Raw genomic sequence first — 25,648 nt, 5'->3', positions numbered from 1 at the left:
GTATTGAAGTTAGAATGGTCAACTTGCCAGGGGAAACATTGGACCAAATAATGGTATGTGTTTATAATGCGGGTGTTTGGCCAAAAGCCTCTAATCTAGAAACGTTTCCGCTAGCTATACAGCATGACTACATGTATATATAGTTGTCAGGAGACAGGTGGGGGAAGCAGATTCCCCGTTTGTAGTGAGGCCTCAAACAAAGCCACACGAGTTTGGGCTAGAGTCACCGAACCTCTACTCTGACCTTTGCCTCCAAACCGTCCACGCAGAAGCCCAGCTGCCGTGGCCCGTCTCGCAGTTCGACCTCCCGCTTGACCCACTTGCCCACCTTCCCCTCCGTTTGCAGGATCTCCTCGCCGGCGGCGTCTATCAGTGCGACCACGTCTTGTGTTTCTTCTACGACGTCATTGTCCTCTCCGCCACTCTCATCTTCGTCGACGTCCACTTCGTCGTCAAAGCCGGCCACGGGATCCCACTCACCCGTCTCCCAGATCAGGCGGAGATCTAATGGTTTCTGCCCAAACAGCTTGCCGGCGATGCCCTTGACCCGGTAGATATCATAGCTCTTGGGTATCCTGCTTGTCTTCTCATATGGGGAAGCCTCGCTGTCCTCGCCATGTGGAGGATGATAGATGAACTGGACCGTGATCAATCTCGCCTCCAGGAAGGCAGGGTTGATCTCCTTCGTGCGGTTCACGGCGGGAGCACCGTATAGCTCGCACAACGCCTCGTATCTCTTGTGGTATTTGAGAACTTCTCCCTCTTGATTCGGCGGGACCGCAGCAAGGTGCTTTGCTATGCGGGAGAGGTAGAACATCTCCGCATCCTGTCGGTCGGTTTTGGTGATGTTTCCATAGTTGAGCTTCTCCAGGCGGGCTATGCGGCCCACGGTGATCATGTAGGCGTCTTCGCCTATCGACTTGGACTGGGCCGAGAGCTCGGGGTCGGGGTTCTCGTAGATGGGATTATGCGCGAACCTCAGCGAGGTCAGTCCCGGGAACGCAGTCGGTAGGTCGTCGATGAACGTCCAGTCCGATACCTGGTTATAGGAGATGTCCAGGAAACGAACACTCGAGGAAAAGATGGGAGCTGGATCGGAAGCGTTCGAAGTGATGGCGCTGATATTGTTCCCCTTAAGGTGAATGTTACGCAGCGACTTCAGCTCCGACAAGCTGGCGATGTCCAGGAAGCTAGTAAACTCGTTAAACTCCATATTGAGCGACGTTAGAGTTGTGCACAGTGAGCCGAGAGGCACAACCGGTAGCGATGAGAGCTGGTTCAAGTCGACGGACAGGTTCGCCAGCGCAGGAAACTTTGCAGCCACATGACAGATCTCGTTCCAGTCCATGAGGTTCTCTTCGAGAGCCAACTCGACCACGTTGGTAAAGACCTTGCTGGCATCCTGAAGCCCTTCATCGTGAAAAACATTCTGAAACCGGTTACCACTGTGCATGGGATTAGCAGGTAAATACAGACACAATGCATCTTCGTGGGAAGGACCTCTTTCACTCACTTTAGTCGAAGATTCCGCAGCCCAGGCAACTCCGAGCATATCTCGACCACCGTACCAAGATGCGTGAACAGATTCCGGCTAAGCTCCAAGTTGATGACCTTGGGACAGGTCTCTCCTATGCGTTGTGCATTGTCGCCGCCCTCGGCATCGTACGCACGGGCTACGCGCATGCCGTCGAGGATGGCATGCTTCAACTCGGCCAGGTCGGCCTGCTTACGGCGGATCTTCTCGAAACCGACCTCCTCGGCGAGCTTGCCCGAGAACCGGATCTCGATGCCGCCCGTCGCGATCTCGGCCGTGTACTTTTCCTTGAGCGCTGCGACGAAGCTCCGGGCCGGCTCAGCCGTCCTGGTGGGGCGCACAAACGAGGCGGCGGTGGGCGATTTGGATTTGCCTTTGGCAGAAGCGTGTCAGCAGACAGACCAATGTACGTCTGCTGGGGAATACTCAGACTATCTGTAGGGCTTACAGGTAAAGTATCGTTGGCCCTTGTGCGAGCCGTCGTGTTTCCCTCGGGATGCGTCGTCCCATTCTACTCCAATCCAGCTTCCCGTGGTGCCGGCGACCTCACCGAGATACCGTACGGTGCACACAGCTCCGTCGTAGGACAGCCGGTCCCCTACCTTTGCCTTCGATGCCATACTGCTAGCAAGATGTTTATGCAATTTCAGTTCATTATTGTTGATATCAAAGTGTTGTTGTCAGAGGTGCAAACGTTAGATCGTACAAAAGCTAAGTCGATTGGACGCTGTGGAAATTCACACGGAATCCCAGGCAACAGCTCCGTCACCAATCATTGCCAATACCATCAACACCATGCAATCGTGAGATATATAGCAGAATATACCAGGAATTACGAATTTGGAACAATTTTAATACATCGTAAAATCTTGGCTCAGAGGCTCGCTACTTCATAAAAACCCACGCATACATAAATCTACAACTTGCTCTTGGCCTCCCCGACCACCTTCATCAGGGCGCGGCCGTTGCTGAGGCAGACCTTGCCGCCCTCGACGCTGGTGACGAAGCGGATTTCCTCCCACTCGCCCTTCATCTCGCCCGTCCGCCAGGCCTGGGTGACGAGCTTGTCGCCGGGCTTGACGGGGCTCGCGAAGCGGGCCTGGAACTCCTTGATGTTCTTGGGGTCGCTGCCGCCGAGCTTCTGCAGCAGGCCGTGGCAGGACGAGTTGAAGGAGTAGAGGCCATGAATAATAGCGCCGCCGAAGCCCATCTTCTTGCCCGGCTCCGGGTGCGCGTGCAGCGGGTTGTAGTCGCCGTTGAGGCGGTACAGCAGGGCCGTCTGCGGCGTCGTCTGGTCCGCGAAGACGGCGTCGGGCTTCTTGCCCTTGGGCGGGGGGAAGTTCTCGGTCGCGGGGCCCTTGGGGCCGCCCCAGTTGCCCTGCGCGACGTAGAAGGCGCTGCCGACGGCGCGCGAGTAGACGTCGCCGGAGCCGGCCTCGACCAGGTCCGTCTGCGTCTCGACCACGGTGCCGGGGCGGCCCTTGTCGTAGACGCCGAGGACCTTTGGTGCGGATCTCGAACTTCTTGCCGGCCGAGGTCGGGGGAGGGGCTTGAGGAACTGGACCAGGCGCTGGCCGTCGACGACGCGTCGCGCGTCGAACTCGGGGACGCCGGGGATCTTGATGGCCTTCTGGGCGGCGTAGAAGTCGATTACTTCTTGCGCATCTTCCTTGAATGCTGTGGGTCGGTCGATTGTCGTCGTCAGTTAGAGAACTCGCGCTGGTTCGTTTGGCTGGGGGGCAGAGCAAAGCTAAAGGGACTGCTTGTACTTACGCAGGACAACCGGGTAAGTTGGGAAGACGGAAAAGTTGGGATCCAGTTCCTAGAAGAATATGGTCAGACTATGCGAGGATCATGCGCAAAACCTCCAAGCTCTGGCGTGCACTTACATAGAGGAACTGGAGCTCGTCTGAGGTGCAGCCAATGCTGGCGGCGAACAGAAGGGCATCGCGCTTCAACCAGGACACCTCCTTGGGAGGGTACTCGAATCCAGCTCCAGGGCCACTCATTTTCGCGATGGTTTGTTATGTCAATCAAGTCTTGCCGAAGAAATTCAACAATGTGATGTATGCGATAGGTTCAATTGTCTGCAACCATGTGTCTCTAAGCAGGATATATACAAGAGGGAGCTTGCCGAGAGTATCATCAGTTAAGGTTGACGCCGGGACAACAGCCGCCCTGAGAGTCGAGAGTCCCCTCTGCCGAGGTAACAATAGTGGGGAAGTCGCTGTACGGGACCTAGGCAGTTTGGCAGTACAGTAAGACGCCGGGGGAATGATCAGCGAGGTTCAGTTCAACGATTGCACAATGGGCAAACTGGACTTCACGTACTTGGCAGCGTTCTTGCGTGACCTTTAGTATGAGTGAGCTATATCGACCTCATGTTCTATGGCGCATGCGCTAGAGGTTAAAAGGTATGCACTTTAGAGGGCCACTGTAGCGGTGCTCAGTCCAAAGGCATTGGCCAATACTATAAACGATCCAAGCATCCGGGTTTTGCTACGGGTCGAATTCAACTATGCGAGTATACCTACATGTACTACTGACCTGTCTTGACGTCGAGTCAATCAACTTGACCCGTTGCGCGGCAGCTATGTCATAGTAGGGCACTTCCGTTTGGCTCGTTTCTATCCGGCCGGTCCTTCTGCGGAGTGGAAACGGCGACAAAGCCGAATGAATTCTGGAGCGGTAGTTGCTTCAAGCTGACTGAAGCTACTACAGTCTACACCACCAGTCATTATATACCACCTTCAGCTTCAAACTATCGCACAATCTTTTCAGAAGTCCCCCCATAAGACGTAGAATTTACGCTAGATTATTGATAGAAGGAGTTCATTTCTCTCACATCCACTCACTTGAACCCCTCCCATACACAATGCCGGCCTCAACATCAAAATACCTTACCGGCGATACTGCGGCAATAAACGAGTTCATTGACCGCTTCGATGTGAGTAGCGGAAATCAGAAACAGTCGATTTGGTACACTTGCTAACATTCTCACCCAGACCTTCCTGTTCGACTGCGATGGTAATTCTTGCAAAAATATTGCTGAGGCATATGTACGAATTCGCAGCTAACGCAATGGCGTAGGCGTCTTATGGTCGGGTGACCATCTTTTCGAGGGCATCGTTGAGACGCTGGACTTTTTGAGGTCCAAAGGTCAGTTGTCTACGAGCTGGGAAAAAGATGGTGTCACATTGGGAAGACCATGGGCTGATCTGTCCCCGTACTAGGCAAGAAAGTGGTCTTCGTCACCAACAACTCCACCAAGTCGCGCCAGGACTACCAGAAGAAGCTCACGAATCTGGGCATCCCCAGCGAGGTCGATGAGATCTTCGCGTCGGCCTACTCGTCCGCCATCTACATTTCGCGCATCCTGAAGCTGCCGGCCGGCAAGAACAAGGTCTTCGTGCTGGGCGAGAGCGGCATCGAGTCCGAGCTCGCGACCGAGAACGTGCCCTTCCTCGGCGGCACCGACCCGGCCCTGCGCCGCGACATCACCCAGGCCGACTTCGACGCGCTGGCCGACGGGTCCGCGCTCGACCCCGAGGTCGGCTGCGTCCTGGCGGGCCTGGACTTCCACGTCAACTACCTCAAGCTCTCGACGGCGTACCAGTACCTCGCGCGCGGCGCCACCTTCCTCGCCACCAACACGGACAGCACCTTCCCCACCAGCCACAGCTTCTTCCCCGGCGCCGGCTCCATCTCCGTCCCGCTGATCAACATGACGGGCCAGAAGCCGATCGCGCTGGGCAAGCCGAGCCAGGCCATGATGGACGCCATCGAGGGCAAGTTCCAGCTGGACCGCGCCCGGACCTGCATGGTCGGCGACCGCCTGAACACCGATATCCAGTTCGGCATCGAGGGCGGTCTCGGCGGGACCCTCGCCGTCCTTAGCGGCGTGTGTAAGAAGGAGGAGTGGGAGGCCGAGGATGCCCCGTTCCGACCGGCCTACTACGCTGACAAGCTCAGCGATTTGCGCGCTGCGAAGCAGTGAGATGGGTTCACTAGACGCAATCTGGACATGCGTTTATAATAGATAGAATATAGAATAGACATTCATGCGCGGTACCCGTTTCCTGTCCCCGTATCAGGGTGATCCCGGCTCGTCGGTTGCAGTCGGAAAGAGCCCATCGTATAACATATGCTTCTCCTGAATGGTCCAGTCAACCTGACTAGTCAGATTTGTGGTATGTGGAATGGTTGAGTGTGCACATTTCCCTGCAGAGCGATGCATCAATGGCACCGAGCATTCGGATGTAGCCCGTCCCGGATATGATCCTAGAAACGGACGCGCTTGGTCGATAAGTTAAGAGATCGTATGAGTTCACCACTTCGTAGCCGCAGACAACGGTCCAATAGGAGTATTCAGGTTAAATGCGGTTGATTTCCCCCGCAGTCCCCTAATCCCCGCAAACAGGACATTACTGTATAGCTACCTGACTATTGAACGGGTCATCGGACTGTCTTCGTGGAAGCTTGGCCCTCCGTGGATCCGGTCTTGGGTACCGCCCGCCAAGCGAGTCATATAAAGGGCGGCTCATCAGGAGATTCACTACGGGATACATACTGAGCAGCCAAGCACTCGGAGCAGGAAAACAGGAACATCGTCTAAAAACCGCCAAATATTCTAAACGGTTATCCAATACTACGATATAAGCAATGCGTTTATACACGCCATATCCGAAGGCTATCAGTTCTTAGTTTAATCAGACCCGTTATACACGATGGAACCGCCGGCGCCCCTGACCCAAGAACAAAAGCAGTTCTTTCTCAAGAACGGCTACCTCAAGCTGAGCCGCTGCTTCACCCGCGAGCAAGCCGCCCAAGTAACCGAAGGCGTCTGGACCCGCCTCGGCATGTCGGCGGACGACAAGTCGACCTGGACCCAGCACAAGATCAACATGCCCTCGCACCGGACCTTCGACGCCGCCGCGCTCTGCGCCGCGCGCCTGGTCCGCCATCTGCGAGCTCTGCGGCGGCGCCGCGCGCGTCGACGAGGAACGCTCGCGGTACTGGCGCGACAGCCTGATCGTGAACCTGGGCACGGCCGCGGGCGAGGGAAGCCGGTCCCGCCGCGCGAGCTCGATAACTGGCACGTCGACGGGGACTTCTTCGTGCACTACCTCGATAGCCCCGAGCAGGCACTGCTCGTCATCCCGCTGTTTAGCGATGTGCCGCCCCAGGGGGCGGGACGATGCTTTGCCCCGACGCGGTGCCCAAGATTGCGCGCTGGTTGTACGAGCACCCGGAGGGCGTGTCGCCGCGGATGGTGCCGCGGGGCCATCCGGATTTTACGAAAGAGAAGAACCTCAAGTGGTACATGGAGCTCGCCCGGGGGTGCGACGAGTTCGTGGAGGCGAGCGGCGAGGTCGGCGATGTGTTTTTGCTGCATCCGCTCATGATGCACTCGGCGACGAGCAACGCGCTGCGGAACGCGCGCATCATCACGAACCCGCCCGTGAGTTTTCGAGCGCCGCAGGTCTTTGACCGTGGGGAGAAGGAGGGGGACTATAGCCTCGTCGAGCTCAAGACGATACAGAGTGTGGGTGGGTTGGACAAGATGAAGGGGTGGAGGCCGACGATGCCGCGGGAGGCGATCGTGCCCATGAGGGTGCGGATACAGGAGGAGATGAAGAGGAAGGAGCTGCAGAGGTTGGAGGAGGCCAAGGGTGTCGCGGCAGTGGCTACAGCATGATATGTGAGTAGTTCAGGTTTGTATAGGGGTGGACATGATAGGACGCATACACTCGGGGGCTGGGCAGGAATTGGTATACGGGCAACATATATAAAGGAAGACTGGCGACTACAGAGCATATCAGGAGTAAATGAACGAATATACACAGATCAAATCAGATATATCATCGAGAAGAAAACTCATCCCCAGTATAAGGGTGTCTCAATCGGTGAATCTGTATAATGTATTGTCCTCTGCAACGCCTAATATGGCCTCTACTGCGAGTTGCCGGGTAGTTTTTGTAGCTGTCAACCACCCCCACATTTCACTAAATCAATTCCCTAGGCGAATCTTCATACCTTCAGCCTACTCGACTCCAACTTAAGATCAACCAACCCAGAGTCTAATAGTTCAATTTCATACAGACGAACAAATGAGTACGGGCACGACAACCACCGACACCATGCTTCCCGTAGAGCTGACCCTCGTCGTGGCCGCGACCCGGGACATGGGCATTGGCCGCGCCGGCACCCTCCCATGGACCGGTCTCAGGAAAGAGATGGCCTACTTCGCCCGCGTGACCAAACGGCTTCCCGCCGACGTAAGTTTTATTCTCCTCTTTGTATATGGCATTTCGTTTACACTTATATCTGCATCTCTATATGAAGAGTCTTTGAGCTAATACCAAACGCAAAGGCGCAGCCTCCGGCCATGAACGCCGTCATCATGGGACGCAAGACCTGGGACAGCATCCCGACCAAGTTCCGACCCCTGAAGGGCCGTCTGAACATCGTCATCAGCCGCTCGCACCCAGAAGACGCCCCGGCAGCCGTGGACGTGGAGAAGGAGCCCGTCAAGGTCAGCTCGCTGGCGCAGGCGCTGGAGTACCTGAAGACCCAGACCCAGCAGACCCAGACCGCTGCCGCCAAGGCCTTCGTCATCGGCGGCGCCCAGATCTACGGGGCGTCGCTGGCGCTGCCGGAGGCGAGGCGGGTCCTGCTCACGCGCGTCATGGACGACTTTGAGTGCGACACGTTCTTCCCGCTGCGGCTGTCGCCCGGGGAGCAGGAGGAGAAGGATAAGGACGGGAAGAAGTGGGCGCAGCGGTCCAAGGAGGAGCTGGATGCGTGGACGGGGGAGACGGTGCCCGAGGGCGTGCAGGAGGAGAACGGAACAAAATACGAATTTCAGATGTGGGAGCGAGTCGAATAGACAGACAGTAACTGGATCTATAATAAGAATAGTGGTAGCCCCTCGGCCTCATTATCGTACAGTCCCGTCTAAGTGACTCCTTATGCGAAGTGGAATGCCTGAGCTGTGCGCTCCCCAAGTCTTATTTATGTTACATTATTTTACATCTATAACACGGGGTAGCCTCATACCGCACCCAACTTTCTTTGCATATTCGCGATGGACTCCTTTTCAGTCGCCGTGGGCTCCTCCGCTTTCACATTCGTCGCCGTCGCCGCCACCGCGGCGGGCGCATTGGGCAGCAAGCCCTCGAGCTCGCGGACGGGCCTGTCGACGACGTTGAGCTCGTTCTTGGCGGGCCACTTGAAGGCAGCCGAGGCCTGGGCGAAGAGGGCCTCGTCGGGCATCTGGTCGAGCATCTTGAGGCACAGGCGCATCCAGCTGACGACGGCGGCGACGCTGCGGACGTCGACGTCGGCCGAGGCGCTGAAGATGTTGCGCCAGACGGCCGACGCCAGCACCGCGTCGCCCCGGACCACACCCTCGTCGTACGCCGCCAGCAGGCCCCGCCACGTCACAAACAGGTCCTTGAGGTACCGCTGCCGCACGCCCCGCGACGTGATGCCGTGCGTCAGGTCCATGCGCTCCTCGGCGTCGAAGAAGTAGTGGTCCACGAGCTGCTGCTGCCACGAGCGCGCGGCGTCCTTGTCGAGGTTGCGCAGGCGCGCGCACACGAGGTACATGTGGAGCATGGTCACCTGCGACCATGTGCTGAACGTTGCGGGGAGGCCGAATTCTAGGTAGGGAAAAGTTGCACAGTTAGTCCCGGTGTTCTGGGCAGAATATAATAAAAGCGAGCGACAGCTACGAACCTGTGTGCCACATCGTCTTGCCCACGCCGATCTCGACGCCGTCCTCCGCCTTCTGTACTGTGCCATTCCGCTTGTCCTCCTCGGAAATCGTGTAGGTGGCCTGGCTCGCGCAGGTCTTGTAGATGATCTCGGTCGCTCGGTGGACTTGGTAGGGCTGAGTGCTAGACTGCAGGAGGTGGCCCGCGGCGTTCTTGATGAAGTCGGGCAGCATGGACGCCTGGGATCGTGGTGCGCTCGAAAAACCCCTTCGTTGCTGCTGCTGCTGCTGCTGCGCCGGCTGGCGCTGGGAACGCTGGCTGGGGTTTGCTGCTAGTCGGGAGGCTGCTACTATCGACGACGCAGCAGACGCTTCTGCGGAGTTGGAAGTTATCCGTGCCTGTCGAGCCAATTGGCCGATATGGCTTCTACAGCTCCGGCAAGCCATTGTTACAGATTTGTGTATGATGCTTGGAGGACCGTGAATACACTGTACAAAGAATAAGTGTAAATGGTGGTGGGTGTATGGTACTTTGAGGTCTTCACGTCATCGAAATCTGTAGTATGCGACTCGAGCAAAAAAATGCGTGGAGTTGAGAGCTTGCGGCGCTAACTCGTCGGCGATCGGCCACAGGGAATTTAGTGACCAAACAAGCATCTTCAAGCTTATTCGTTTTCCACTGACCACCACTGAAGTGATGCATTGCAGTGTAACAATTCATTAATATATAATCTGTCTTGATGTGTGATTTCGCTTCATTAAAGCGAACTTTCAGTATTTCGATTGCGCTGTAATGTCACGCTCTGGTGCTTCTAGCTAGGATTCTGCCCAACTAATACAGAGCAGCTTTAAACCATACTCTCAGTTTGGGTATTGTCCGCCTCAGCAACACAAAATAAATCGATCTCGGGCGCAGCGTCATAATCGTCAAATGATCTATAACTTGTACATAGGACTTAGCCATGATACTTAGCTAGCACCAGCGAGGCATTGGTACCACCGAAACCGAAACTGTTCGTGATGGCAACCTCGACGTCTTTTTGCTGAGCATGATTCGGTACCAGGTTGAATTTCGGAGCAACATCCGGCTCATGCAAGTTCAAGGTGGGCGGAACCACGTTCTGCTTGGAGTTAGCAAAGAAGAGACTACAATGCTACCTTTTTGCTTCGAATGACTTACATTCTGAACCGAAAGGACCGAGACCAAAGCCTCTATAGCACCTGCTGCCCCTAGCAGATGACCCAGGGAACCTTTGGTGCCGCTGACTGTGACTTCTGAGTCGTTCGTATATCCTTCGGGGCCGGCCATAAGAGTCTGTATAGCCATGGCCTCGGCAGCATCGCCGATCGTCGTCCCTGTAGCATGCGCGTTCACGTAGTCGACTTGGTTGGGCCTCAGACCAGCCGATTTCAATGCCTTTTTCATGGCTAGCAGCGCACCCGAGCCGTCTTCGCGAGGGGCTGTCATATGGTGCGCATCGCCGCTGGAGCCGTACCCTCGGAGCTCGGCATATACACGGGCGCCCCGGGCCTTGCGTGCTCCAGCTCTTCGAGAACGACGACGGCCGCGCCTTCGGACACCACGAACCCGTCTCGTTTACGGTCAAATGGACGACAGCTGGAGGCTGGATCATGGTTGAAGGCGGTTGAAAGGGACCGGGATCGGCCGAACCCGGCAAAGGTCAGAGGATGGATGCAAGCTTCTGCGCCGCCGGCCACCATGACGTCTGCATCGCCGCAAGCAATGAAGCGCGATGCATCTCCTATAGAGTGGGCGCCTGTCGTGCAGGCTGTTGTGGCGGTATGATTTGGTCCCTGGAAGCCATACTTCATAGCTATATGGCCAGCTGCCATGTTAATGAGGATCTTTGGGACAAAGATGGGTGAAACTTTCTTGTAGCCCTGTGAAGCAAGATTAGCATCTCGGCTTTTCTATAGCAAATACCTAAATATGATAAAAAAGGAAACATACTCCTTTTTCGTAGGCCAGAGCTGTCTTATAGATCTCGTCCAGATTGCCAATCCCACTGCCTAGACAGACCCCCGTCATCTCTAGCTGTTCACGCCTCGACGGAGACCATTCTGCATCTTTCAGCGCCTCCGAGGCAGCCGTCATCGCATACTGTGTGAAGAGCGACGTCCGCCTCTCCTCGGACTGCGTGAGCCAATCGCTCGATTGCCATTTCCCGTCGTCGATGCTGCCTTTCGGGACGATACCGGCAACTGTACTTGATAGCTCTTGCCATTGTTTCTGTGGCTCGTAGTCGGCGACACTGACGATGCCGCAGTGGCTCTCGAGGAGGCGCTTCCATGTGCGCTTCACGCCCACGCCGAGGGGCGTTACAGCACCTAGCCCTGTGACCACAACGCGACGCATGGCATTCCCGTTTTTGCCGTACTTAAACAGCCTAAAGGACTTTGTGTTCCCTGCGCGTCATATCAAGATGTTGCGCCTCAGTCGGACATCGAGGTATGTCCTGTGCAAATAGCGCCGGGAGATGCTGAATAATATTCAAGCTACTTCATAGCTGGATGTGCTGGTATATAAAAATGGACATCGGGCCCAAGAGCTATCTGGATTGAGTCTAGGCCACGCTGAGACCCCTGAAGGTTGGAGTGGGTCAAGGGTCCTAATCCAACCTCAGCTGAAGCTTCAATGGAACATCAACATGCACCTCAACATATTGCATTGAACAATCCAGCTCGCATCGTCTTCCACGTTCGCAATTGGAAAATATACATTACTTGTTTAGGTAGCTATAGCTACAGCTCCCTCGTAGGACGCCTATTCATATTCTCCATTCGCTCCTCGATTATTATACTTGCTTCAGACACTGTGTTTTCTGGCGGTGGTTAGTGTGCTCGCTTATCTCCTTTCCTGGCTGCAAGTCATTTGTTTCAATTGGCCCCTTCGGACAGGTTTCGGGTGACATCAGACTTTGGCATCGTGGCGCAGAATTCAGGTGATCTGTCAACTCACAACTCCAGACCGGTGCACTTGGAGCCATCTATACGGTTGAAAGCCCAGAAATTGCTGCGTTTCCCTTCAACCCTAGAAACTGCTACTTCAAGCACACTCTCCGCATTTTGACTCGGCCAGTCACTATACACAAGATGCGATGAGCGCGACGGAACCCGTGCTTACATTGTGATTTTGTCCTGGCGGCTTGCCCGGGGAAAGAATTGTGTGCGAGTGCATTGCCGCATACTCGATAGCGTTGAGTCGCTGCTGGGTACAGAATGAGCTCTTCGCCACATTCGGGACCGTCCGGTACGTCTGCTGGGCGGAAGTACCGAGATGAGGCTGCTCGTGACAGCGATGACAATGGAGCTGCAGAGTCAAGCGGCCGAGATGCCGCAGGAGCCACCTCGAGATTCGAGGACCCCAATGACAAGCTGAAGCAGCAGCTCTCCGATTGGGGTGATGCAACCGCCCACACCAGTGAACCATACGAGGAAGGCGAAGAATATGAGATGCTTCTGGACCCCAATCTACCCGGTGACGACGAAGGGCCTTCTAGAGGAGCTACCTCGCAAGACTCTATTGATTTAGATGATGATGAAGCTCACCTCAAAGGGGGCGCGGAGCAGGAGGACTCGCCATATCCCGAGGTGCGTGCTGCAGTCCACAACTACGACGAGGACCTTCCTTGCAACACCGTACGGGCTTGGACCATTGGTATGACGCTGGTCACTTTGGGCGCGTCGATGAACACTCTGTTCTCCCTCCGACGCCCAACAATCGGCCTCGGATCTTTGATCGCCCAGATTATCGCTTGGCCAATGGGCAAGGCTTGGGAGAAGGTGATGCCGGAAAGGCACTATCATACATTTGGTATAAGGTGGAGCCTCAACCCGGGGCCCTTCAACGTCAAGGAGCATTCGGTCATCGTCGTGATGGCAAACGTATCGTTCTCGGTTGCCTATGCCACCGACATCATTCTGGCGCAGAAAGTGTTCTACAAACAGGACTTTGGCATGGTCTTCCAGCTCTTGCTCGCCATCACTACCCAATCCCTTGGATATGGCATCGCGGGAACCATGCGGAAATTCCTGGGTAAATATATACCATCCAAAATTTTCTAGGCTATGCTAACCCCAATATAGTATACCCGGCATCTATGATCTGGCCAGGTAACCTGGTCGCGGTGGCCTTACTGAACGCAATGCACGAGAAACCCGCGCCACCAGATCCAACTATTATCGGGGGCACTATGCCTAGGTATAGATGGTTTGGGGTGATTACCCTGGGTTCGTTTCTATACTATTTTATCCCTGGGTTCTTTGCGCAGTTCCTCAGCGTATTCGCCTTTGCCACTTGGATGGCCCCGAACAATGCGGTCGTAAACCAACTATTTGGTGGTAACACTGGGTTGTCCATACTGCCTATTACCTTCGACTGGACCCAGATAGCTGGGTTCGTGGGTTCTCCGTTGATTCCGCCTTGGTAAGTCACAGTCTGCACATATGCTCAAGTACCTTGTCTTTAACTTATATGTTCTGCAGGCATGCCATTGCCAATACATTGGTTGGTGTAGTTGTTTTCTTCATTGGGATGTCCTCTTTCCTGCACTATACTGGTGTTTGGTATTCCCTGTACCTGCCAATGAGCGATGCGTCAACGTACGACAACACTGGTGCGCCGTACAATACGACCAGAATTCTTACGAAGGACTTCGTACTGGACGAGGAAGCCTACAAGGCTTATTCTCCCCTCTTTATTAGGTACTACCCACTTCGCACATCGTCTCATAATCTTGAGTACTAATCCGACTATAGCACAACGTTTGCTATAGCCTATGGCCTTTCATTTGCTGCAATAACATCGCTTATTGTCTATACATTCTTACACCATCGTAAAACCATCTGGCGCCAGTACCAAAACAGTACGACAGAGAAGCCGGATATCCATATGAAACTTATGAGGAAGTATGTAGAGGCACCCACATGGTGGTACACGGGCCTCTTCGTGATCGTGAGTCAACCTTGAGTGTTGAAAATGGGTATGTTTGCTTATTCTTGCACAGGTTCTCCTCTTCGGCTTTTACACGGTTTTGGCCTATCCGACCAATCTCACTTGGTGGGCTTTCCTACTGGCCGTGGGAATATCCTTCGCTTTTTCGCTTCCCATAGGCATCATTCAGGCTGTGACGAATACCCAGATCGGGCTTAACGTTCTGACTGAATTTGTATACGGTTATATTCAGCCCGGGAGACCCCTAGCCCTGATGATGTACGAACCAAACCCCTCTTAAAGCTATTGTGTCATTGAGGCTCGAGGCTAACTGTAGCAGATTCAAAACATTCGGCTATATCACCATGTCACAAGCCTTGGGTTTCATGGCCGACCTCAAGTTTGGCCACTATATGAAGATACCGCCTCGGACTATGTTCATGAGCCAGGTTGTGGCGACTACCTTTTCGTGCTTCATCCAAATCGTCGTGTTGAATTTGGCACTTGCCAACATTGACGGCGTCTGCGAGCCGACTCAGCCAGAACACTTTTCGTGTCCTGGTGGCCGAGTCTTCTTTTCAGGTCAGTGCCCGGTGAGACGGTACCTTATATGCATCTTGTACTAATACTTCGCAAAGCTTCGGTTATCTGGGGTCTCATCGGCCCTGCAAGGATATTCTCCATCGGGCAGATCTACTCGGGGCTTTTCTGGTTCTTCTTGCTTGGTGCCATCACTCCCATCGTCATCTACTACTACACCAAGAAGCACCCCAAGTCCTTCACTAGGTTCCTTATAGCGCCTCTCATATTCGGTGGTGCCGGCTCAATTCCTCCAGCCTCTCCGCTCAACTATTTATCGTGGGGGTTGTTGGATTCGTGTTCCAGTTCTGGATCAAGAGAAGACACTTCAGGTGGTGGAGTCGGCTGAACTTCCTGACTTCTTCTGGCCTAGATCTCGGGTTGGCGCTCGCGACTCTCTTCATCTTTTTCGCCTTCACACTTCATGATATCAAGCCTCCTTCTTGGTGGGGCAACAACGTGGTTGAGAATACCATGGACTCCCAGGGCACGGCTATACAGGTGAAGCTACCGCCAGGGGAGACATTCGGGCCTCAGGTCTGGTAGTCATAGTAAAACACGTTTTGCTCATACTTAGATATAGACAAAGGATATGAGCGTGCTTGATCTCAGATATGCTGGGGCCAACGGACGGCCTCATTCATGTTAGATTAGACATACGGGTGGTTTGACGGCTTGCTGGTTGCCCTACCAGAGCAGCTCCTGCGTCTAACAAACAACCCCATAACCATACAATCCTCAAGAATCATCCATCTACGGTTAGTGGTGGTGTCATAGGATGGTTTGCTAGTACATAGCAATCGCGTCGCAGGCAGTGATTGACCCATGCCGCATTGTGCTGTTAACAAATTTATATGTGGCAGGACTGATTTGTCGCAATCATGAATAAATCAATTGTGATTTACCAAAAACTTACCGAATAGAGAATAAGTTTGTTTTGTCTCTTTTATGTTCGGCAGGTATGGGAAGCAGCGCTTGCCGGTCACATGTCCGATTTACGGCCGAGATGGCTTGCTCCTGCCCACGGAACTGTACGCGAAACACATAAAAAGACCTTTGGCAAAAGTTAATCCAGCAAGGAAGGGACAAGGACCAGAATGATCCCTGCCTGCCTCGAATTCTCCTGACTCTGAGACCTCTTATCTTTATTTTTTTGACGAGACGCGAGACAGCCGAAGTACCCTTTCCCCAGAAGAGAACCCCGAGTATCAGCCCTGAACATTCCCTATTAGTTTGTGTACCTACCTACCTACTTTCGCTGTTGCAACGACACGCGCCACAAAATTCCCCTAAGCTTGTCTCACATTATCCACCGGTGTCAGAGACATGCCACTGGAAGTCGGCATCATTGGCGCAGGTATCGGTGGCTTGAGTGCTGCAATCGGTCTGCGACGTGCAGGGGCACATGTCGAGGTAAGTCGTTGGTCTTGTTTCTTCCTTCTCTCTCTCTATCTCGGGTGGTACAAAAGGACCCGCGTACCATTGCGGAGGAGAGTGAAGAAAGTCCCTGTACGACCCTAAGTACATGTATGTACTCATGATCTTGACCGTGGACTGTTGTAGGTTTTCGAAAGGTCAAACTTCGCGGATGAGGTTGGCGCGGCCATCACTATCACACCCAACGGCTCCCGGATACTGGACTCTTGGGGCTTCGATAATGATGATGCCCACATAGTCGAGGCAGCAGGCATGCGTATGGTGGATGCCGATGACCTCGAGCCCATGCTGACGGAAGAGTTCCATTCCCTCAAGGACGAGTTCGGGTCCAGGATGGGGTTCTACCACCGGGCTGAGCTACACCGGGTCCTGAGAGAAATGGCCCAGAGCAACGACGGCAGCCAGCCCGGCAAGCCGGTCAAGCTCAAGCTCGGCGAGGCGGTCGTGCACGTCGACTGCGACAATGGTGTCATTACGATGGAATGCGGGAGGACGACGAGCAAGGATCTCGTAGTTATCGCAGACGGCATCCGCTCCAGTCTCATCAAAGACGTCACTGGCAAGAAGGAACCCACCAAGGACTTGGGCTGGTCGGCGTACCGGTGCCTCATTCCTATGGATAGCGTCCTCGAAGACGAGGACCTGAGGGGACTCTTCGATGGCGAGGCGCCTGGGTACTGGGTTCCTTGCAGCCTTTCCGACGCCTTTTACATGGTCACCTACCCCTGCCGCACTCGTCGTGGAAAGCTGCTGATGAACGTGGCGCTGAGGCATACCACGAAGTCTCACAACAAGAAGAAGGAAGACTGGAACTCACCCGCGACTGTCGAGGATGCGCTCGATGTGGTGTCCCCCTATCACCCCCTACTCGGCAAGCTGCTCCAGAAGGCCGAGGAGATCAAAGTCCACAAGCTCCTGCGCCGGGATCCCTTGGACAGGTACTCCCGTGGCCGTGCCGTCATCCTGGGCGACGCCGCCCACACGATCCCGCCCACGCACGCGCAGGGAGCCGTGCTCGCCATCGAGGAGGCTGCCGCGCTCGAGACGCTGTTCCGGGGGTCGGCAGCAAGGACCTGGTCCCGGGCCGGCTCAAGGTGTACGGTAACGTGATGAAGAAGCACATCCACATGGTACAGTATCTCTCGGATACTATCCCGGGTCTGTACGACGAGTACCGGCAGAAGGCGGAGGAGCTCTGGGGCGACGGCCTCTACCCGTATGAGGCGTACGGCTTCAGTGCCCCAGTCCGACAGTTCCTCTACAGCTACGACGTGCGGGCTGAGATCGAAGAGGGAATGCGGCAAGCGGGTTTGTAAAGTTGCGAAGACATTCTTTGCTGAAGGGGGACAGATATGTGAGACTCATTCTACGGAAGGGGGTTTTGATTCATGAGTGGCGGTCGAACTGTTTGATTTGGAAAGAAGCGTCTTCACGGATTTTTTGTGTTTCTTGTTTATGATGTTAGACGAAACGACACACGTTAACGCATAGGACGGTCAAGATTGCTACTGAAAAACTGCACAGATGGATCGCTTGAGAATGCATGATGGGCGGCCAACAAACCAGATATTTTCTTTCTTGTGTCTCCCTTCCCCCTTTCTCCCCTATGAAGTCAGTCGAAACAGGGGGACTTCATTTCATGCTTGCATTACTACTTGCCTTTTTGAACTCCTTCTCGAGATATCCCTTAATAGCATTACATAGCACAAATTGGATCAGATCTAGGTTACCTGTCGATATTCTACTTGCTTCTCTATGAGGCATTGGCATGATATTCGGGGGATAACGTAGGGAATAAGGGATCGCTGGCCCGGTTGGGTATGTATCTCTGGGATCTCATTTGAAATCACAACTAAAGTGTTTCGAGGAGGTGGCCCTACCAAACGCCATAACGTACGAGCATGGTATTCACAAGTCTTCAGAAAAGCTCTTCTCTCGTAAGGAGACTTGTGACTAACAAGATCATGCGACAAGTCATTGGGGAAGAGTATGTAGGATATCGGATCTGTAAAAGCTATGTAGGCATCTTACGAATGTGACCTAGAATACCAGCCCACCACATAAACTAAAAGCGGCACTCCTCTCGCCTTTTCATAACTTCACTTGGTGAGAACAGCCAGCTTACAACTGTGAGCCAAGCCCAGCTACGGCGTACTTTTTGATTCGAGATTGATTTCCACGTATGGTTGGATACAACCTCACGAGGGACGTCACAGGAGGATCTCTCTTACACGCTGTCTGAAGCAAAATAACCAGGAGGCCGCCAGGATTCCGAAGGGCAAACTTCGGTTGAAGCGCAAATCCACAGGAAAAGCCCGAAGCCGGTGAAGCCTTTGAGGGCATATACCCATCCATCAGATACGGAGCCGCCAGGATGAGCTAGTATGATGTTGCTTCCTAGCTAGTCTCTCGTCCTCTTTGCTGCTGCGATCTATGGGTACTGGGCTGGCAACATCAGTTCATCGTCTGTTAGTACGTTGGGTTTTTCTACGTGGGTCACAGAATTTTCGGGAAGCTCCAAAAGTTTAGTTGCAAGCAGCTGGGCGCGTATCTTGTTTCCTCATGATCGATCATCTTGTTTTCGCGGGGTTGCCGTTCACCGTAGAGGAGGCGCAAGGGTTAAGTTGAAGAAAAATTCGAAGTTTTTGACTCAGAAGAGCGGTGACCAGGCCGATGACGTCGTGATACTAGGTTTGAAGTGCCGACGAAGCGCTCAGATACCGAAATTTTGTAATTTATCGACATTTTTTGCTTTTGGGCATCTGTCCGAGGATTCCCAATGCCCGAACTACCCCCAGATTTGCTGTCTTGCCTTGTCTCCATTGCTGGGTATCGTTCGTAGGCCTGTAGGCCTCCCAACGGCGTGGGCCGACCGTTTTTTGGAGGGGACGGGATGGGGATGGGGCCGCATCGCAGGTCGCGCGCATCGCCCAACGAACAGAACACACAAACACAATGCACCGGAGGCCCTCTTTCTTCGCTTGCTTGCCACAATAAGGCATGTTCTGGTAACAAATCATCAATGCGAACTTGGTACTTGGGTCGCAAGGCCAGTGGCCCTATGAACATTCATTGCGTGTTCGCGTTCAGGTGAATCATGAATGATAGGTAGGCCATGCGTAGTACTTGCGCAAGCGCAGACGCATTGGGAGAAACGGCAGTATTTTGGCCGAGGCAAAAAGATCGAATGCAGCCCCGGCCCACGCAAGCTGCCAAGGAAGCGAGCGATAGCCATATATCGCCACAAAAATGTCGAAATCGCACGGCGGCCGATTGCTGTCCTGCACGTGGAGCGTCGCAACACAGACGCCGAACACCCAACGGTCTTGTTTCTTGCTTTTTGGCCGTCTCTATTTTTATTCTGAGTTCTCCTCTTCTTCTGCGGCATCCCTGGACAAACCCCATCCCGAAGCGCATCACCGACGTATGACTCGGGTACCGAGCGTCGAGCTGGTTGCTGGATAGGGAAGTAGCCACAGATGTCGTGGCCGTACATTTGTGGAACGGGTCGAATAGTGGCTGGGTTTGGCTGGTATGTAGTTGTAGAATACCTGTGCGATTTTGGCCGTAAACGTACGTAAAGATGGGAACACTTGTTGGACACTTGGACACTTTGGCCGCCGCCGCCGTTGACTCAAGCCACCCCGACCCGTCCGCGGGTGCGGATCGGCGGGGCTCCGATGCTTCTTTCAGCTGTGCCAGGGCCTGAGGGTTGTGCGCTAGAGCGTTAGGCGAGGCGAGGCTAGCGAGATCTATGGGATCTGCCAGCATCCGGCCTGCCGACGAGGAGGCGGAGGGGAGGCAAAATTGACAGTTGTCATGTCCTGGTGGAATGCACGAGTGCGACAATGCAAGACGCGCCGCTAGCTAGCTCAGGGCCTGCTTGATGCAGTTGACATACCTTAGTAGTACCTACTGTAGCATACGAGCGGCGGCGAGAGGCGAGGGATCCCTCCTGCTGGAAGATGGCGTGGCCGCGACAGCAAAACCTGAACGAAGGCAGGAAAAGGCCAAGGCGAGTCCAAAAGGTAGTGGTACGTTGTGTACGAAAGCGATCGCTGGAAGCGGGGAAATATGCAGGGGGCCCCTCGACTTCTGCTTCGACTGCCGAGCACCGCCACAAATTGGCTCGTGTTCGTTTGTCCAAAGTTGGCAGGAGACGGCCCCGCTTCTGCTCTACTGTGGCTCACTACGTATGGCCATATTCGACGGAACAGCGCGGTCCGTCTGCCATCCCCCTGGCGATGCTGTTTGAAAACATCGCTATGGGGGGCTATGAATAGAAAGAAACTTGAGATAATACCTTGATACCTGTCGTAAATGAGCAAGCACATGGATACTGTACATAGGTCCTCTAAACAGCGTGCTGACTGGCCTATAGCGGGTTTGTGGCGAAGGCCCTTGCACCTCACTCGTAGTCCTAGCTTCGACGGTTATTGTTTTTTGAATGCTGCCAGCCGGGACAGGGTCAGTAAAGAACCACAGTCTAGTATGATGTAGCACAGCTGAGCACCGGCTCGGGCCATAGTGGCCATCTGTTATCTACAGGGTCATGCTCTGAAAGAAAGCTCGGTATCAGATTCAAGCAAATGTCCCGATCTTGGCTTGTCTATTGGGAGACAGACGGTGCAGCAGGCTTCGACGCAGTCCAGAAGTGCTCCTGAAAGGTGCATGAAGAGATTCGAATACGACTCAGCCAGAGTCCATACAGCAAGGGATTCCCTTGAGTGTCATGACGGTTCCTGGACGGCTAGGTCAACCGGCAGAAGTCAAAGACCCACGTCGAGGAGGAGGAGGTCGCTCTTGGGAAGCTCAGCGCCTATTGTAACGTGTCTACTGCTGTACCCGTAACCCCTTGCTGAGATTACCACATTCGGCGCGCGTGACGAAGTGACGTCTTTCTCCTTGCGCTCATGTGACTAGAGATGATCAAATGATGGTTACCCGTGTAACCTCTGCCTTGCCTGCATCTCGGCGGTTGATTGATTGGACTTCGGTTGGTAGGTCAATCGTCAATCAATCAGCCTGCTCCGTCCCAATGGGAGATACCGCGCGGACTGCGATGCGTACGCCTGCAGTAGATCGAGCACCGCCTCAGACGTCAGGGTCTCCCGGGACGGTTTTCACATGTGGTACGGTACTCTGTATCTGTACTCAGCGCTCTGTCGCTCGTGGTGGGGGCGCAAAATCGATTTGATCAATTTGACAAGGGCCTGCTGGGCGTTAATGGGCGGGTCGGCGAAGCCGCTGGTATCCGCTTGCCCGCATTTCCCTTCCATCCCCCCTCCCCGGCTGCCTCTGGCTGCTCGTAGGTTTTCTTTCCGCAGCGCAGCAGCACGTACTAGAAGTAGAGTAGCAGCAGTAGGTAGCAGTAGCACGTTCAATGTTTGTTTCAATGCGGAAGCCAAAAATAGGCAGTCAGTCCTAGCTTAAACCAGGCCGGCACCGTCCACTCGGTATGTGGTTTTGGATGGACCAGATGCGCTCGCTGTGTGTATGGTCCAGTGAAGGCCATCGACTGTCATACACTAATACCAATGTCAATGTACGTATAGTATCGGCAGTCAGCTGATGACCATGTCGGGCTCTGTCGATTGGGAAAGGGCGTTACGCGAGCAGGTACTTTCAATCTCGAAATGGCTGGAGATACTTGCCGTCGCAATATCTCCAACCGAAAACCATCACAATCTGTTTGGACATGCGATTTGATATAGCTCATCTGTAGATTAATACCGCGAGTGGTGTATGGGCCCCACCAGCCTTTTCAGCCTCCAATATCGCAACCATTAAGCCTTGAAAATTCTTGCTTGGTATTAGCCTTGGCAGCTAGACGGCTCGGAAAACGGAGGTTTTGCAAAAGTCTACGTTGACATGTGGTCAGGGTAGGTGGTGTGTGTGCGTTCCAAGTTCCGTTCTAGACTAACAAATCCTGCCGAAACGGGGGCCCTTGTTGCGCCAGTTTCGCGGGGAGCGAAAAAGAAACGTAGAGGAAAAAAAGTCCGCACCTCCTAGACCTCTCCTTTTCCACACCAGCAGGCATTGTTTTCATGATCGACTCATGACTTCACGATGGAAGGATGGTTGGATGGATCGGGGAACGAGTGAAACAGCTACGTACATATCAAGACAACCTTCGCTTCGTCCTGGCAGCGCGGGTTGATGCTCGCAGTCCGTCAACTGCCTAATCAACGTTCCGAGAAGCCGTTTCCAGGCGGCTTTTCCTGATTTTCCGAATTTGGGCCAATGAAAATTCTCCCTTCGGCCATTTTTTGGCGAAAGAGGTTCCGCCCTAGTCGCACCCCTGCCGGCCAATGAGAAGGCAGAAGCGCTCCCTCAACCCCTCGAGGTGTGCTCACCGTCCGCCGCTAGCAAGGATGACAGCTGCTGCGATAGGCCATCTATAGGTTATCATTTGCTCGCCATACTGCTCACATCCCTAACCACCCATCTTGTGGAATCAAACCGGTCATTTCCCCCTGGGCCCATCCCTTCCCATCTGTCGTTTCCTCGCTATATCGAACTGTCCTGTCCTGTCCTGGCACTGCACTGCACTGCATTGCACCGTACGCATTGAAGGGGGAGAGACGAGCAGAGTCAGTCGAGCGGGGCGCGTCTCCGCGACGGTTCGTTGACGCTATAAGCGCCTCGTCCGGATCCTCACGGGATATGAGACTCCTGAGAGTCTCGGCCTGGAGCTTCCTGCTATTCGTCTGTACCCCGGATGGTCTCACCTTAGGTAATTATGGCCCCCCTTTCTCTACGACTGTCACTAAACCTAGACCTGCAAAGAGCTGCAGGAACATGGCGCCGAGATCGTCTCATTCTCTTCTAGTACGCGTAGGTAGGCGACCCCTCGGCCCAGATAGCAGCTTCAACCGAACGGCCGCACTCGCTGCAGCATGTTCCCAAAGGGGGCACCCTACCTTCGTTGGACCGCACAGTATGGCACATGGCACACGCCATCACGTTCTCACGCGTGCGCCCACTGATGTTCGAGCAACCTTCTTTCACATTGAGTGCCAAGTTTCAGGTTGTTCCTTTGGCTGAGATGATAGAATCACCAACAAACCCCGTGAACAAGCAGACATGCAAGCCATCATCCTAAGGATCCAGGCATCCGCTGTTGAGTAGCATCGATTCATACTTTGCATATGCACGCAGGCGAGGACTGGCTTGCAACGCCTACTAGGAGATATTATTTGAACTAAAAAACCCAGGCTCCATGGCGATCCTCGGCATGCTTTGGGTCTTGTCATTTCTTGACTCGTTTCAGTCGGTCCTTGCTGGTAAACTACTGGCAATGGAGCGATGGAGCCAATTTCGAGTGACGACGGAAGGTTTGAAGTAATCTCACGATATCGAATGAAAGAGGGCAGAGCCATATTGCCCGCCGAGTCCTGCCGTCGCAGCTATGGATATTGGTCCCAACGGCTGATGCTCATATGCCGGCCAGCATGGGACCTGTCGAGCTTGTCCGGGACTATCTGTTTACTCATGATGCATTGACTTCCATGCAGGTGAAGTGAAGGGTCGCTCCTTGGTGGGCCGCAATAGGTGATAGGAGACGGCTTCTCGCGCGTCTACCAATGGCGGATGTCGAGCAGAGCAGGCTTACGTACTGTAGTGCATGTAGGGGCGAGATGGGTTACAGGTCGCAGGCACTACAACCCTGATCGTCGTCATGATATCTGGACGCCTCGGACAAGGGGTCTCGCCTGTCGGTAGGTAGGTGATCAGGAATGTTACACTGTGGCTTGATGAATATATTGCCGAACGTATCATGATGGATTCGGCCTCGCTATTCGACTTGCGATGGAGTGAGATGAGTGCATGTGGTGGGACTAATACCCGTGGACGTTGGATGACGGGAACAAGAGGGCAAAGCCGGTGCCGAGCCCATCCACACAGTGACTGATCACTCATCAGAGTTTCCAGCATCTCTAGACTCTAGTGCTCCTCAGAGGCTATCACGGACGGACAAAGCTTTGCTGCGGCACTGCGCCGAGAAGCGTTTGAAGTGGAATGACGATGTTTTCGTGTTTCGTCTGTGCTTCTGTCGCCTCAAAAAACAAGCCGTACTTACTTTAACGTGCATCTTTTAATATAGCACACACTAACAAGTAATAGTACGACTACGAGCGTCTGCTACTGACTTGCGGGCCTCTGCTCTTTCGCTCTTTCCAGTAGTAGTAGTGGGCTGACTGACAAAAACGCCTCTTTTCCCTCTGAAAGATGATCTACGCTAGGCCCAAGAAGAGAAATACCGGGGTTAGGCCCGGTTCTAGATTAGCTCACCATGCCCACTAGGAACATGAGGAAAGAGAGAGAAAAAAGTACGTACTGCTAGCTCCAGAGGGAAGGAAGTACCGGTACGGCTTTGCAAAGGCCGGCTGCTGGCTGGTTGCTTGGATGGTGGCGCTGCACTGGCCACAACTCATGCAGCTTTCAGCTAAGTCGGTCCAGAAACTTGTTCGATGAGGACAACGGTTCCCATTTGCCTACTTCCGCCAGTCAAGCATTTCCCTTGCCCTGCTTCTATCACAAGTTATGTGTAATACGTAAGCCATCCATCCATCCAGTCTGTACCCATCTCTGGGCTGGGATGGATGCGATGCAAGGTGGGCGATGTGTGCGTGCGTGTGAGTGCGTGTATGCGCGTATGTGTGTGTGAGTGCGAGTGTGAGTGTGTGTGTGTCCTGTGTACGTACCTACCTACTTACTTGGCCTTGAAAGAGAGAGAGAGAGTATGCAAGTCGCAACACAGCCCACCCGCCATCCATCTTATTCCTACCCCCGGTCAGAGTCCATCCAGTCCAGCCCAGTCCCAATACGACTTATCCAGCTACAGCCCACACTGGCCGCTGGCCCTACTCTATTTGCCCGCCCTTGGCCGGGATGGATGGGCGCTGCTTCTGCTCGCTGCGCTGCATTTTCCGCCCACAATGGTGAATGGCACCTTGGTAAAATCTGATGCCTGCTGATCCAGCCTGCATACTCATGCACGATAGTGGGCACTCTAGCAACCGACTACTGCACAGAGGCTGGAGAATCAGAGAAACGAGCGTGACTCCCTCGCTCGCAGTACCATGCCATGCGTCCCATGCATGGAATGGAGAGGACGGATGGCTAAGTACATGCATCCATACTACCAGGCTTGTATCCTGCCCGGGTACGTACTGCTGCCATGATATATGTATGCCCGGGTCGGAGCGGGAGGATGATGAGGTGAGGAGTTGCTATAACACCCCACCTTCGCACACTCATCACCATTTCTCACCCTCCTCCTTCTTCCTCACGACTACTTCGTCCGGCATTCTCTTCTTCTTATATGCGGCTTAGGTGTGCAAGCTGATTCCCGTGTCTTGGGACCGCCTAGCTCCGTCATCCGTTTTTTATCAACTATTCCTCTTTCCCATATCATACCCTC

General features: G+C 54.0%; 9 protein-coding genes across 9 annotated transcripts; 6 read left to right on the top strand and 3 right to left on the bottom strand.

Moving 5' to 3' along the window:
• Positions 1 to 223: 223 nt before the first annotated feature.
• PG997_004982 (uncharacterized protein) lies at positions 224 to 3,543 on the bottom strand (the record flags this gene model as incomplete). The annotated part of the gene is made up of 6 exons (XM_066809297.1): positions 224 to 1,445; positions 1,514 to 1,907; positions 1,983 to 2,155; positions 2,455 to 3,211; positions 3,308 to 3,356; positions 3,424 to 3,543. The coding sequence occupies 6 exons, from the start codon at positions 3,541 to 3,543 to the stop codon at positions 224 to 226; spliced, it is 2,715 nt and encodes a 904-aa protein (XP_066672915.1).
• Positions 3,544 to 4,409: 866 nt separating this feature from the next.
• Positions 4,410 to 5,531, top strand: PG997_004981 (4-nitrophenylphosphatase-like protein; the record flags this gene model as incomplete). The annotated part of the gene is made up of 4 exons (XM_066809296.1): positions 4,410 to 4,481; positions 4,540 to 4,561; positions 4,625 to 4,693; positions 4,768 to 5,531. 4 exons carry the CDS (start codon positions 4,410 to 4,412, stop codon positions 5,529 to 5,531), a joined length of 927 nt encoding a protein of 308 aa, XP_066672914.1.
• A 730-nt stretch (positions 5,532 to 6,261) lies between these two features.
• PG997_004980 (uncharacterized protein) lies at positions 6,262 to 7,232 on the top strand (the record flags this gene model as incomplete). Its single annotated transcript, XM_066809295.1, is given in 2 exon segments — positions 6,262 to 6,687; positions 6,705 to 7,232. 2 exon segments carry the CDS (start codon positions 6,262 to 6,264, stop codon positions 7,230 to 7,232), a joined length of 954 nt encoding a protein of 317 aa, XP_066672913.1.
• A 442-nt stretch (positions 7,233 to 7,674) lies between these two features.
• Positions 7,675 to 8,423, top strand: PG997_004979 (uncharacterized protein; the record flags this gene model as incomplete). Its single annotated transcript, XM_066809294.1, has 2 exons — positions 7,675 to 7,812; positions 7,908 to 8,423. 2 exons carry the CDS (start codon positions 7,675 to 7,677, stop codon positions 8,421 to 8,423), a joined length of 654 nt encoding a protein of 217 aa, XP_066672912.1.
• Positions 8,424 to 8,587: 164 nt separating this feature from the next.
• PG997_004978 (fatty acid synthase CEM1) lies at positions 8,588 to 9,698 on the bottom strand (the record flags this gene model as incomplete). The annotated part of the gene is made up of 2 exons (XM_066809293.1): positions 8,588 to 9,198; positions 9,275 to 9,698. The coding sequence occupies 2 exons, from the start codon at positions 9,696 to 9,698 to the stop codon at positions 8,588 to 8,590; spliced, it is 1,035 nt and encodes a 344-aa protein (XP_066672911.1).
• A 509-nt stretch (positions 9,699 to 10,207) lies between these two features.
• On the bottom strand, positions 10,208 to 11,676 carry PG997_004977 (putative CEM1-beta-keto-acyl-ACP synthase- mitochondrial; the record flags this gene model as incomplete). The annotated part of the gene is made up of 4 exons (XM_066809292.1): positions 10,208 to 10,372; positions 10,432 to 10,843; positions 10,909 to 11,153; positions 11,224 to 11,676. Coding segments are annotated over 4 exons (1,275 nt in total), but the record flags the coding sequence as incomplete, so codon positions are not given.
• Positions 11,677 to 12,491: 815 nt separating this feature from the next.
• PG997_004976 (Sexual differentiation process protein isp4) lies at positions 12,492 to 15,330 on the top strand (the record flags this gene model as incomplete). Its single annotated transcript, XM_066809291.1, is given in 8 exon segments — positions 12,492 to 13,308; positions 13,359 to 13,698; positions 13,758 to 13,976; positions 14,031 to 14,226; positions 14,279 to 14,484; positions 14,546 to 14,787; positions 14,844 to 14,991; positions 15,003 to 15,330. 8 exon segments carry the CDS (start codon positions 12,492 to 12,494, stop codon positions 15,328 to 15,330), a joined length of 2,496 nt encoding a protein of 831 aa, XP_066672909.1.
• Positions 15,331 to 16,110: 780 nt separating this feature from the next.
• PG997_004975 (uncharacterized protein) lies at positions 16,111 to 17,331 on the top strand (the record flags this gene model as incomplete). The annotated part of the gene is made up of 2 exons (XM_066809290.1): positions 16,111 to 16,197; positions 16,348 to 17,331. 2 exons carry the CDS (start codon positions 16,111 to 16,113, stop codon positions 17,329 to 17,331), a joined length of 1,071 nt encoding a protein of 356 aa, XP_066672908.1.
• Positions 17,332 to 17,348: 17 nt separating this feature from the next.
• On the top strand, positions 17,349 to 17,768 carry PG997_004974 (uncharacterized protein; the record flags this gene model as incomplete). The annotated part of the gene is made up of 2 exons (XM_066809289.1): positions 17,349 to 17,529; positions 17,746 to 17,768. 2 exons carry the CDS (start codon positions 17,349 to 17,351, stop codon positions 17,766 to 17,768), a joined length of 204 nt encoding a protein of 67 aa, XP_066672907.1.
• Positions 17,769 to 25,648: the final 7,880 nt, after the last annotated feature.

Source organism: Apiospora hydei, assembly GCF_038363865.1.
Source record: "Apiospora hydei strain CBS 114990 chromosome Unknown utg000004l_segment0_segment0, whole genome shotgun sequence".
NCBI classification, from domain to species: Eukaryota; Fungi; Ascomycota; class Sordariomycetes; order Amphisphaeriales; family Apiosporaceae; genus Apiospora; species Apiospora hydei.
The sequence above is the reverse complement of the archived record's forward strand: the minus strand, read 5'-3'. Positions and strand labels throughout refer to the sequence as shown.